The sequence below is a fragment of the Fopius arisanus genome, unplaced genomic scaffold (genome assembly GCF_000806365.1).
Source record: "Fopius arisanus strain USDA-PBARC FA_bdor unplaced genomic scaffold, ASM80636v1 scaffold00011, whole genome shotgun sequence".
Lineage (NCBI taxonomy): Eukaryota > Metazoa > Arthropoda > Insecta > Hymenoptera > Braconidae > Fopius > Fopius arisanus.
The window spans coordinates 485,459-498,799 of record NW_011887750.1 but is presented as its reverse complement, the minus strand read 5'-3'; the positions used below and the strand labels follow the sequence as shown (position 1 = coordinate 498,799).

At 40.0% G+C, this 13,341-nt stretch overlaps 1 protein-coding gene across 1 annotated transcript in view; it reads right to left on the bottom strand.

The window, feature by feature from the left end:
* LOC105262786 (regulating synaptic membrane exocytosis protein 2) overlaps positions 1-13,341 on the bottom strand; it is a 29,819-nt gene that overhangs the window by 14,808 nt on the left and 1,670 nt on the right. The window contains exons 3-13 of the mRNA XM_011298564.1: positions 11,734-11,935; positions 11,189-11,449; positions 10,960-10,983; positions 9,778-10,042; positions 8,472-8,717; positions 8,192-8,377; positions 2,283-2,312; positions 1,510-1,666; positions 891-1,060; positions 565-752; positions 9-240 (exon numbers count right to left, since the gene is read on the bottom strand). Of these exons, the coding sequence (XP_011296866.1) occupies positions 9-240; positions 565-752; positions 891-1,060; positions 1,510-1,666; positions 2,283-2,312; positions 8,192-8,377; positions 8,472-8,717; positions 9,778-10,042; positions 10,960-10,983; positions 11,189-11,449; positions 11,734-11,884 (1,910 nt within the window). The 5' untranslated portion in view covers positions 11,885-11,935. The remainder of the gene's footprint in view (positions 1-8; positions 241-564; positions 753-890; positions 1,061-1,509; positions 1,667-2,282; positions 2,313-8,191; positions 8,378-8,471; positions 8,718-9,777; positions 10,043-10,959; positions 10,984-11,188; positions 11,450-11,733; positions 11,936-13,341) is intronic.

Below are 13,341 nucleotides of genomic sequence, written 5' to 3'. Positions count from 1 at the left end.
ATACTCACACGAGAGTTCTAGAGCCACGCGGCCTCTCCGACTGTGTGCTGAATGTACTGCTTGCCACTGAGGCAATACTCTCCATATCCGAATCGCCAAAATCACCGAGAACATCTTTGTCGGGACTCAGGTGTCCTCTCCTTGGTCTGTGCATTCTGTGGCCGTGCGAGAGGGACTGGGGATCGTGGCCTATTGACAGGAGATCAGAGTCTGATAGCCCACTGTAATGTCTTTCCCATCCTAGCAAAAGGTTAAATGAAAATGTAAAGAATTTTGCAGGCGAAATTAAATCAAAGGGATCAGTGGAGCAAAATGGACGATTGAAAAATAATATCGTGTGCTGGGGTAAAGGTGTCAAATAAATAAAACTGCAGTGCGGTATTAAAATTATGAATTTAAAGTTGAATTAATTGGAATGTTGTGAATATACGAGGCAATGTGCATTGGTACTTGGAGAATAGCGAAGAAGTCAAAACCCGATTTTCAGATTATAATTTAAATAAAGTAGACAGAGTTTCCCAATTATGGATTATAATTTTATTTTGTTAGTACGATAAAACATACCTCCCATTTCTGTACTCCTATATGTTGTGTGAACCTGTCTATTCCTGTGCCTCATCAGTCTCGCTCTCTCCTCGAGATCTTGGACAACTCTCTCCTTCAAGGCTGCATGCAATTTAGCTGGTATCTGTGGCAATTGTCGTTTCTTGGGTGATCCAGTGGGTGTGGCAGTAGCTGATCTCGATCCAAATCTGAATGACAGAAATTAACAGGTAATCAAGCTAATTGAATGTAATAAAATGAGGGTGGAAAGAGGGAGGGAGAGGTATTCTGGATAAATTCCAAGTGTTGATCTGTGTGGGAATAATTACACAAGGCAATTGAAGTACCTGGCTGACACGTAGCCATGGGAATAAGGGATGGATCTGTGCTCTGGTGGTGATAGTGAACGATGACCAGTGGGACTCTGCGATCTACCCCTGTAGTGAAGATTTGGCGAGTCCATGGGGGCAGCGCTCTGGGACCTGTGACCCATCGTACTGCGCGGCATTTCGTCCTGCTAAAAACAATGGGATCTTCATTAATCTGAATTTCCACTGGGATTTATCATCTCAGGCATCAGCTCATCTACTAATCTCAAATCACCCCCTTTTACGCGCAATATCACTCGAATTATTGGCAGAAACTCATTTAATACCATTTTTCATAAACTGTAATATTTTGATTTTCTAGTAGAGAAGTTTAAGTGACAGTATCATTACGAAATGTATGGAAATCTGCAGTTAAATTGGGCTTCAATAAAACTTGAAAAGTTCACCTAGAAACGTAGAGAAGGATTTCACCGAAAAAAAAGAAATCTCCAAGTACTTGGAAATCCTCAATTCCGTTGAGCTCAGAGTGAAGGTCTTGGAAGAAATATCGCGAGATCATCGGTCTTTCGGAGGAGGTGTATAAAATTGAATTGAATTTCTCACACCGATTATTGAATATTTCACATTTGGCCCTCACCTTTCTGTACGGCGAATAAGACATGGACATTGACACAGGTTGATCCCTCGATATCATCAATGCAGCCCTCTTTCTACCCTGCGGTGACATGTCCCTACGACTGCGATGTTCACTGTCCATACAGAGATCCCTCTCAGGTGGTGGGCTGGAATAGTGGCTGCTCCAGCATGCGTTCATGGTATTTTTGTTTTATGCATATTAGTGTGTACAGCGTGATGGGATTTCTTAAACTATCTGGATGAGGTGAGTGCATTTATTGGATGATGAATAATCCTACGAAGCATTGCTCAAACATCTAATTTCCCTGAGGTTTGAGCCGATGGCCTTAAAAATATCGTCATCTCCAGGTATTAATTTTTGCTCGTGCGCTCAAGGGGGAGAGAATGCAAGGGATGGAGTGACCTGGAGGCGACGACATTTTCAACACTAAAAAAATGAAGAAAAAAGCGGCAGACTTCATCGAGATTTTTCATATGCAAGAAGCGATGACGAGATGATGCTTGTCTACACCACGTCTCTCACTGGCCTTTTTTTCCCCACCCAGTGCAAAAGTTTGATCGTACCAACGACCTTTGACCCAATTTTTTCCCAAATCAATTCGAGAGATACTTGCGTTCGTTCTTTTTTCTTTCAAGTGCAAGCACCGATATTCGAGAGAGTAAGTGGAAATTAATTGAATTGATTGATTGAAATATTGAGAGTATCTACACTAATGAAGTTAATGCAAGAGTGACAGAGTGAGGATTGAATAGAAAATATAAAAGTAGCCGTACCGCTTATAATTTGACGGCATATTATGAAACCTAAAAAATAATAAACAAAGCACGAGATTAAAACCCAAAACGAGTGTGAGGAGAGAAGAAAAAAATGAAAGTTGGACATCGCGATAGATAAAAGTTGAGGGGATTTTTTTGGTGCAACCGGAGTTCGCCCACACGTGCTTAATTTTATGTCTGTGTACGTAGGCGTGCATTATTAATTATCGCCTCGGGACGAGATGGAGATTGAGGATGCAAGGGGGTGGCTGGAGGGATGAAGGTGGGAAGAGACACGAGTGAGACTCGGGAAAACAAACTTGGCACGGTACTATTCAATTATGGTCTTACTTCCGCCATTAACAACAACGTTGCCCTGATCAAATGTTCCAACGACCAGACTCTCAACTAATGTCATTTCAAGTACAAACGATCAATGAGAACTCCTGTTTATTTTCATATCTTCGGGTGATGCTTCGCTGTGATAAAAAAAAAAATTGTGTTCACGGACTTTTAACGGAAATAAATTAATCAAGTCAATTATTCTTCCAATCTCTCGACAAAATGCGACAACAATTCCGGAAACGTGACGGAATATTAATAGTTCTGACGAATAAAATATTAATTGTTCTGCAAAACTAGAAAGCTTGCCCGATTATTCAGAGTGGTCCTTACGCTTTCACGAGCAGAAAGGAAGTTCCTCTTTTTTTGAAGAGTTCATTAGAGATAGTTAATGAAAACTCAGAATAATACTTCAATTAAGAACTTCAAATAACGTTTTAATTGAAAATTCCTTCAGTGAAGAATGAATATCGTTTACTGTATATGAATATTTGATGAAATCACCAGGCAATGAAGCAGGGGAAATCCCAAACGAGGAAATCCATTTATAACGAGTGTTTTAGGTGAAAAACGATAATCAACCGCTCTAGGTTTCATTCATCCGCGAATATTTCCCGATACGTAAATTATCAGGTGCTTGGTATCAGTTGTCAGCAAGCACGATTGACACATTGGAGGGGAAAAAAAAGTGCTGGGAGATACGACATTGATGGCAGTGGTGGATAGAGTTATCAATGCGCGCAGTGGAAACCTTTTCGGATAATCCTATTAGGCGATATCGAACGTCATTAAATATGTGCAGGAAGCCGGGGCTCGCCCACAAACTTGTCCCCTCGATGCTCAAAGCTTCGTCGGGGCCTTCTCACTGTCCACTCCTTTATCTCTTCTTTTTTTCTTTCTCTACCTAGTACTCTGCAGTTTCAATTATTCGGCATATTGCCACGCTCGGTGCATTAATAATGGCGAGGGGTAGAACTGGTGGATTAAGGCCATTTCTGGATTACACGGCCAGATAGAACTTGTGAAATTTTGTAGCTTTTCTTTTTTTTTTAAATCCGTTTTTAACTCAATTATTTTTATTCCCATTTTTCGTATCAATGTAAAATTCTTCAGCCCCGGAAAATGCCGTAATACTCGGATATTATGGCATATCATTAATGGTTATTGATTTGAGAATATTTAATTTGAAGACCTGGGGAGAATTCCGTCGACTCGCGGGGCTAGTAACTTCCGGTACAATGACTCATAAGATAACGGAACTCGACTGTTTCGTGGAAAACGTCATGGAATATTTTTAGGAAATTGTAAATCGGGGTGAAAAAATTAATCGGATATTTCCCTCGAGCTTACCTGCGTATCAACGATCAGGGCAATTTTTTTTTTAATAACTTCTGGGTGTTTCCAGAAAAATTCTCCCTCTCGAGAAATATTCGAGAAGTATGCGAGAATTTTGAAGGTCTTCGGGCATTACAACGCAAAATTTTTTCATGTTAAAAAAAAATCGAATTTCAATGAAGCGAAGTTTTCAGATTTGAGGAAATAAGTTTCCTGATTCTAGAGAACTTCTTAATTCTACAAAGGTATTCTTAATCCAAGAAAACTTCTCCTTGCATCTAGAAACTTCTTATCTAACATCAAGAAACTTCTCTATGATGTGATTTCTCTCTAATATAATTAAAAAACGTGACAATGTCATTAACAAAACGGCAAATTAATAGGCTATTGCTATTACAATTTGACGAACGAATTATTCCCCAAAAATCAATCATAAATTGCTCGAGGAACTTCTGAAAAAAATCCACGAATTCAGAAGTGGGCGATCATGTCTGACTGAAAACAATTGGCATCCCTTTTTGCCGCGTGCCAGAAGGTTCAAAAAATGGTAAAACCACAACCTCGAAAATCGAAGTGAAAAAAATGGAATGAATCAAAGAGCGGAAATAAACTGGGAAGAAAGGTCCTGACTGGTGAACAAAAGGGTTGAAAGAAACGACGGAAGTCGAGCAGCATCGACGGATATCCGAAAACGATAGTCCCCTCCCTCCGACCAACGTATTCAGAATACGAATTAACGAGGTGAAGCAATTAAGGACACTCTCGACACGTCTCTAAGGTTAGCGGCACCGTGGACCACTGTTGGCACCGGAATTTTCTTGCAAGCCCCCACCAGCAAGATAGAGAACATCCTCAAGGTGGAATTGCAATTTGTACGAGAAAGCTTCGGTAAAAAAAATTCTCCCTGCATCTCAGAATTAATTACGTATTCTCACAAATGAGACACTCACGATTTGTTATTCATCCAGAGTTGACGACGAACTTTCTCACAGAATTTCGCCTCTTTCATTATTCCAAGTCGTATCAGTTCAACTATCAAATGATTCTAAGCTAATATTTCGGCTTTTTATTTTCATTCGTTCATTCTGCTTTCCGTTGGTTCAGTGGAAATGCTTTTTGGAAAAACTGTGGCGAAGGGGTGAGAACAATCACAACACTTCTTGTTTGGGGTTTTTTTTTCAGTCACGGGGTACCAGTGAAAATAGTTTCTGTCGTTTGAATATTTCATTTCTTTTTCACTTAAAAAATAAACGATTATTTAAAATAAAAATGGTAAAAAAGGGGGGTAGTTCCGCAGCCAACGGCGCTCCCAGGCCAACTGGCATGTCAATTGGCTTGTTGCCCAGTTTTATAACGCGGTACTACCCTCCTCATCGTCTCTTGCATCTCCTCCCGCCCCTCGGTTACTACCTCTTGTGTTCCTCCACTTTTGTACCTTTTTTTCATGCATCTCGTTTGATTTTAAAACCGGGCGCTATTCCATTGGTCCATTAAATTTCGTTTATTTCAATTTCATTAGCTACAATTGTCCGCAGCCGGACTAAATAAATCCACTGAAATAAAAATCAACAGTGTCACGAAAATGATTTCTCCCGGGAAAAACATCGCGCGAATTTTCGATCAATTCACTGCAGGTTTCGAAGAACAGATCGGTAAGCGATAGTTGGATTCCCTCAATATTTCAAAATTTTCATCTGCATGTACTCTCTATTGAATACGAAAGTCTCTGATTCACCGTGAAAAATTGCAGATTTGTTTACGGTTTATGAGTCATACGAGTTGAAGAGAATTTTTTCCCGATGAAAAGAGACCGGCGGGAAACAAAATGTCTGGAAATACGATAGGAATTCCGTCGTGACGCATGCTGAAGACACCGGATCTTCCGTACTCTGGTGAAGTATCGACACATTCCCAATTTCTATCCTATTTTCGCTTTGGTGAGTCAGCCGTTGAAGCATAGTTCATCCACTTGTGTGTGAAGACAGAGCTTTTTTTGGATTACCACTTTAACGTGTTAGTGAGTTTACCAGGAGCCGTATGCTTATTACAAATAAACGAATTTGAATTCTTGGAGGGACTGGCGTGGGTGATTCTGGCTGAATGGACAAGGATTTTACTGCGTTTCTACGTGTTCAGGGTATTTCCTTGTTTTGGGGATGCATCAATGAATTTACACGTTTTCCGGAATGAGTTGGTGGATATTTCCTGATATTTCAGGGTGCATGTAGAAATTTTAGACGTGGTGGCGTATTATTTTCGTAATCGACTCATACGTTGTTAATTTTCGTAGGAAATGTGCATAATGTGGCAGGAATTTCTCAAATGATATGAATTTCAGAAAATTTTCACTCAATATCTGTTCGATAATAATTGACACGTTTCACTGAACGATAAGTAAAGAGGTAATATTCTGTTTTTAAATATTTCTATTGAATTCGATCAGCACGTGCACGTGCATTTAAAACACGTCCAAGCAAATAAATTGATATTTAAATTAGAAATAGACACGTGCACGGAATTTTGTGAAAGTTTTTTTTAATTATTTGATTTCATCGGTGTATTACAGAATCGGTTACTCGAAGTTCTGGTGATTGCAAAATAAAATTAAAATTGATGAAACCTGGATTCAACATCAATTTATTCTTATATTCCTCTATATTTATTATTCACACAAAAAACACAAATAGTATGAAAAAAAAATTAAACGTTGAGATTTAAACTCGAAAGTTTAATTTTTTTTAGGAAAGATTTTTCAAATAGTTTGATCACGAGATAAAATTGAAAGATTACCCACGAGCTGAAGAATAATTGAAACATCAAATGTACTTAAAGAAATAAAAACGTCAGATTTTAATTTAAAGCCATATTGATCCAGTGGAAAGTTGCTCCTAAGTCGAAAACACGATTCCCAGGATAATCTGCACTGGGATAAAGGTGGGGTACAGAGAAAGGGAGAGAGTTGGCGTGGCCAGGTTGGCTTATTGGCAATTACGCTCGTGGGCTTGAGCACGCCACGCGGAAATAACCATTGCGACGACAGTTACCATTCTCCTATCCCCGAGAATTCAGTGAGATCCCCAGAAATCACATACATGAAGATATTATGAGTCTCGCAAACATGAAAACGAGATGATGCGCAAGTATTCGCCAAAGAATAACACGGACCTTACATCACAATTTATCAATTGACTCCCATCACATGAATTTATATCTTTTCCCTTTTCTGGATTAACTGACAGCTTTCAGATATTCACGGCAAAAAATCACGGGTTGAAAATGAAAACGATAAAATTATTAAACGAGTACAAAAAGTGGTTAAAAAAAATTTGCCGCAACGCTACTGCGGCGCAAGTTGACGGACCAGGAGGGGTAAAATCGCGTTACTGGATTAATGCGGAGGTCATGCAACACAATGTTGAAGGATGGTGGTGGGCCAGAGTTTCACGCGATTTTCAAGAGTCTCCTATAAATTTTGCTTCCACTGTTGCCTGTAATTTTCTCACTGGCGTCGAGGAAGAGGAATGGGAAAAATTCAAAGTGTTTTTCAAGGGGTTCTTGTGGGATTTTCTCAGGTCGCAAAGTCCCTCAACATTTTCGAGTGAAATCACTTGGTTTCAAAAGATTTCTATCGTGAATGAGAATGTCGCGAACCTTGGACTAATTACTGATCCATAATATACAGGGATTTACAATTATGCCATCCAATAGAAATTTGGTAATTAGTATATACAAGTCCTCCAATTAATTATTCAGACAAAGTCAATTGAGTGGAAAATAAATTGAAGGGGGAGACCAGATCATATCACTTTTACTCGCTACAACTTTCCCTCAATATACCAATAATTGTTCAGTATTTCAAATGAAAAAATAACGGAATGACCAAATCAATGCATAGAAATTCACGGGCAGTACTTAGTATATTATATATTAGAAAATTTTGATAGGTAATATTATTATTGAATAAAAAATTAGAGGTGCCACAAAAAACTAAGATTTCTCGCATTTTTCAAAAAATAAATTGGAGGAGGTATAAGTATTAATTACCAAAAATTCTTTCATTCGAGACGCATTTGGAAAAGCGTCTGGAAGCCCTAGAAATCAATAGCAAACCTTTGGCAATTAGAGATTTTTTTTCTGTATAACATTGAGAATTTGAAAATTGATCAGTTAGACTAGGGGTTGAACGGGACTCAAAGCGTTTGTCGATTTTTTCCATATTGATAAGGATTTGGGGAAAGAAGAGCACTAACCTGGATGAACTGCCGATGCTGCTGATGCTGGCTCCATCGGCTCCCCTTCTCTGCTGGGATACATCACCATCGGTGATGTCATACTCAGAGGTGTCCGAGTCACTCAACCTGGACGTCGTCGACGGTGGACTCAGGTGATAGTCAACGGGAGTTATCGCGATGTCGTCGGATGGCTCCTGGTACTGCCTGCAGGGGTGGCAGAGGATCGATTAGAATTTTTCCATTACAGTTGAGAGAGAGAAAAGGGGCTGGGGGTAAAAAGGCTGGGGCAGTCACGTACCCAATGTGACGTCTCTCGTCTGGGAGATACAGGTAGTGCCACTGTGGTGTCTCTGGTAGGTAAGCGAGCTCGACAATCGCCTCACCGAGAAAGTCATTTGTCCCGTACCTGACGTTATCCCAAACAGTAACCTCCAACGATTTGTACTTGAGCTCCGAAAACTTTCTCACGTTGTAGACAAATGTCTGGTTCCATTGGGGTGCATTCGTATTCGGCACCGTTTTCGTTCTTCTCTTCGTTCCTTCACTAGTTTTGGCACGAAATTTTATTGAATTTCTTTCGGCTCCAAGAAATGGGGGTAGTTCCAATCATTAACATTTATTTTCATGGAAATTTCTTGTAATTCGGGGATTTGGAGGGAATCGTCGAGAGATGGTTCCGATTCGGAATTTTATTCACTTCACAGAGATTTGAACTATTGTCAGTTGGTAAATGTATAAAATTTTATAGACTTGAAAACTCTCTAGATGATTTTCTTTTGAAAAAGCAGCATGTAGCTGTTTCTGGGAGGAAAATTATTCCATCAGTTCAGTCAAAAATAAAATGCTGCAATTAAAATCTGACGTCATTGTTGAGTAGAAAAAAATTATCATAATGACAATTTTCTCCTGATCGCTCATCAAACTTTCCCCCAGAAGAAAAAAAAATGGCCTATGTATCTCGATGCCGTACTGCCAATTACCGGTGTGTGACGGCAGGAGAGCGTTGAGAAAATCCGGCGTCCAGTTAATGGAAGGATTTGTAAAGTTAACGAAAGCAGGAAAAGTTTCCGTTCGCGCGCAGCCATTAGGGCAGAGACTCGCGTATAAAGCGACGGGAGCGTTGGCACCAGTGCCAAAATTGCCCAAGGGGGATGGGAAAAAACACGACCACCCACCCACTCCGTCTTTCCTTCTTCTTTCACCACCCACACCACCCGTCCCCCACAAACTCATGGGCCAACCCCGTCCGGTGCCGAGATAGCCCCCGCGGAGGAAAATTATTTATTCCCGCTGCGCTACGACCCTGACGATAGTGATGTTCACCCACGCGAATAAGATGTCACGTACGGAAAATTTTACGTCAGTTTTTATTTCTAGGGGTAACAAAAGAGGTCAAAAATCGTGGATGAAGATCAATTTTCAGGGGAAAAGTTTGGCAATAGGACGACATGTAAAAATGGGAAATAAAAATTGTCATTCAATCGTTAATTTGAGAGTTTTCAACGGTTGAAATTTTTAACACCATTTAGTAATGCATTTAGAGGAAAAGATTGGTCGTTAAGACCCACATGTATGATGTAATTTCTTCTTGAAATAATGCTCACCTCTTATCGGGTAGGAGATAAATTCTAGCGTAAGAATTCCTCAACTGTCCATTAGCCCTCTTTAGCAGGTCGCAGGCACAAATAATGTCGACATTAAGCTCACCACGATTATGATCGTATCGAAGATGAAGTTGCACTCTTCCTCCCACATGAGCATCACTCGTGGGATGCCGTTGATGTCTGCCCCTGCCATGGGCATTGATATCAGGTGATCCAGGTGATGTCACCAGGACCGATGGCTTATCTCTCCTCACGTCGTACAGTTCTGTACATGAAAGTAGAGTACATTGCTCAAATCATCACTTCATCCGCCAAAAATTCCTCCCGACCGCTCAGAACAATTTCACATGGGGTGAGGTGAGTAACATTAACACACAGGAGAAGTGAAATTCATAGTGTCTCTCCAAGATATTTTCAATTTTCATCTTCACTTCATCCGATTTTTGCCAAACAAAGAGAAAGACAACAGAGATTAACTTCAGCTGTCCCAATAGAAGAGTGAAAGTTGAGGTAAGATAAAAAAAATCTACCAGAGCCACATCGCCGAGGGAAAGGAGGCGGGAGAATTGGTTACAATTCTCGCACAGCTGCGAATCGATTTCGGAGGACAGGGATATTCCTCTCAGGGCTCTCAAATAAACACGGAAATCGATTGCTCGGCAGACAGAAGGAGGGCGAGAGATAGTACGGCCTGACTAAAGATTTACGACAGAGAAAGAAAAGACTGAGGAAGGTAAAAAGAGGAGAAGATAGAGAGAAAAAAATAACCAACCGAGAACCAAAAGAAAACGAAGGGTGAGGCTTGAAAAACTGTGTCGCAGTGAAAATGGAAAATTCGTATGCGATGGAGGTAAAAAAAATAAATAACGGTATTTATAGATTCTCTTCGTTTGCTCTATTTTTGGGGATATATATTTTTTTTTGTCGTCACAGAGTTGTTGCTCCCATAAGGCTAGTTCAAAGAATGGTGATTTAGCGGGGGTGCAGTTGCACTACTCTACTCTACAGAACATCCAGCTTAAATGACTTTTCTCTGATGTTTTTTTTGTTCACGGTGAAATTGTTTTTAAAAAAATACTGTTTTCAAGTTTTTTTTTTTCGTCGCTAGGGGTTTTGGTAATTGTTTGGGGTGACATTTAGGGGAGAGAGGGGAGTTATTTAAAATACATATCAAAGGCCTACCCCATAGTATACATTTCTTAAGACCTGGAATGCGAAAAATCATATAATCTGTGACAGTTTAACAGATTCAAGGCTGCAGGCGTTTTGTGCAATTAATCTAGATGTCTTGTTTGATTATTTATTTATTTTTTTTTGTAATATTGAAAACCATTTGAATTCAGTCTGGTTTCTCATCTAGTGTATATTTGAGGCAATTGATCGATCGATTGATTGTGGAGTGAATGTTTACCTTTGTGGTGAGGCTGGTGGGGTATTGGCATGGGCTCGTGTTTCTGTCTCCACTGAGTCTGCGCTGTTATTCGCCTAGGTGTCATTGGCATTATGGTGGTGGGCATGCCGGTCATCATCGGTGTACTAACTGGACCAGATAGATTTCTCGAGATGAATAATTCTACCTGAGATTCGTCCCGAGATGCTGCTATTATGTCGTAAACTTCTTGGGATGATTTACCTTGGAGGCAGTGGCCGTTCCACTCGATCACTTCGTCCCCTGGGGGCCAACGAAATTATTTTTGAGATATGAGGTAGATGTATTGACGTTAGAGAAATTCAAGGAGAGCAGTTCATAGAATCCATCAAGTCAATTCAGTACAATAAAATTTAAAAATCCAAGTATGAAATAATTTAATGAATAAATTAATATTTGTGGATAGAAGAATTCCACTGGATATGGATTTTTCTGAATAAATTTTCATGCTAAATCTGTCATTTTCCAATTCCATCGGAAGCCTTCAGCGAAATTTGAAAGGAATTTATCAATTTCCGAGGATTTACCTGGCCTCAACTGTCCCTCAACATCCGCTGTACTCCCTTTCTTGACCTTTTCGATGAGGGCGCCAACTCTATCATCTTCCAGGAGCTTTCCGCCGACAACCTTGAGGCCCAGAATGCTACTACTTCCGGAAGCTGATTTCCGCAGGATCATGTGACCAATTGTCTTGTGCCCATCGCTACTCCCTTGCCAGGACAACGGTTGCTACAGGATAATTCGAGAAATGAAAATAATAATGACAGGATCACCCTGGGGCCTCACAAAAACTCAAAGGATTCGTCAATCATGAATAGTCATTCCATTCACATGTTTCTTGTCAAATCCTTTCATTAAGTCACACAAACCCCATAAAAAATTAGTGAACAAAATGTTGTACAATTTTTTTCCAGGGTAATTAACACCAATGCATCAATCAAAAGCCATTCACTGATGAAACAAATGCACGAAAGCAGAGGACTTCTGATTAATCATTAAATGAAACAATGTACCATGCGAAATGAACCAAAATACATTCTCTGTGTGTTGTAGCATATTCATGTTAAGCAGGCGTGCAGGTAGGATGGAATTCAGTGGATTATCATGTTCTATAGAAGAATCCTGGGGTGACTGGAGGATGTTGAGCCCTATCAGGTGGATCTACTTTAGGGATAGGGGTCGGCCTCAACGCATTAATGCATCAATTCATTTAGCTTCCTCAGCTTAGTCGCCAGTTGTCTATTTTTATCCGTATCTGCAGCACCGAGATCTCCAATCTCGTATCTTTCACGATTTTTTGTGCCAGAGTGCGATATGTTTACAGGAAAAAATCGACAATTGATGAGACATTACATAATCTGTATCCAATATTTTTTACGGCAGCTCCTCCACTGAAAGTTATCTGTGAGGATTACATGGTCTGCTTTTTTAATGGGATTCACTCAATTTCAGATTTTTTCCTGTAATGCAGGAGAGATATCATCTAGTAATTTTCAATGTCCAAGATTTCGGTGATCCAAGTGACTTTTCCACTGCGGTACTTTTCTTGGAACTCACATCCAGACTCTGTCAAGGAGAGAAATAAATGATAAATCCTGGAGAGAATCCTGTCTGCTTCCAGATCGTCTAGACTCGATGCCAAAAATCCCAGGAAGTCTCGAGGGTCAGCTACATAATTTTTCCGACAACTTCCTCCACCCGGTTGTGAAAAAAAAAAACACAGCACAAGAAAAATTGAAAGGAATGAGAAGCTGAATTGAGTGCCTCTGGGTCGATCAAAGGGTGAATTTTTCGTGTGCTCAATTCCCCTTGATGTATTACACGTAGCCAATTTCGTATTGTTAACATCTTTTTCCATCAATCTCTCTCCTTCACAAAGCACTGGGTAACATGCTGTCTAATTGAAATCAGGTTAAGCATCCTGACAGACAACTTCAATTGTCATTGGTGGAGGAATGGTGAAAAAAAAGTACCAGCGGAGCAGGTAAAAAAAAATCAATCCTCAATTAACTATAGCATTTTATCAACCATTGAATTAATCGCCTTTCTCTTTCAATTAACTCATCTCCCCCACCCCAACCACCCCGCGATATCTCTCCAGTGGTTCATGAATAAATGTGCAAAAAAGTTTGAAT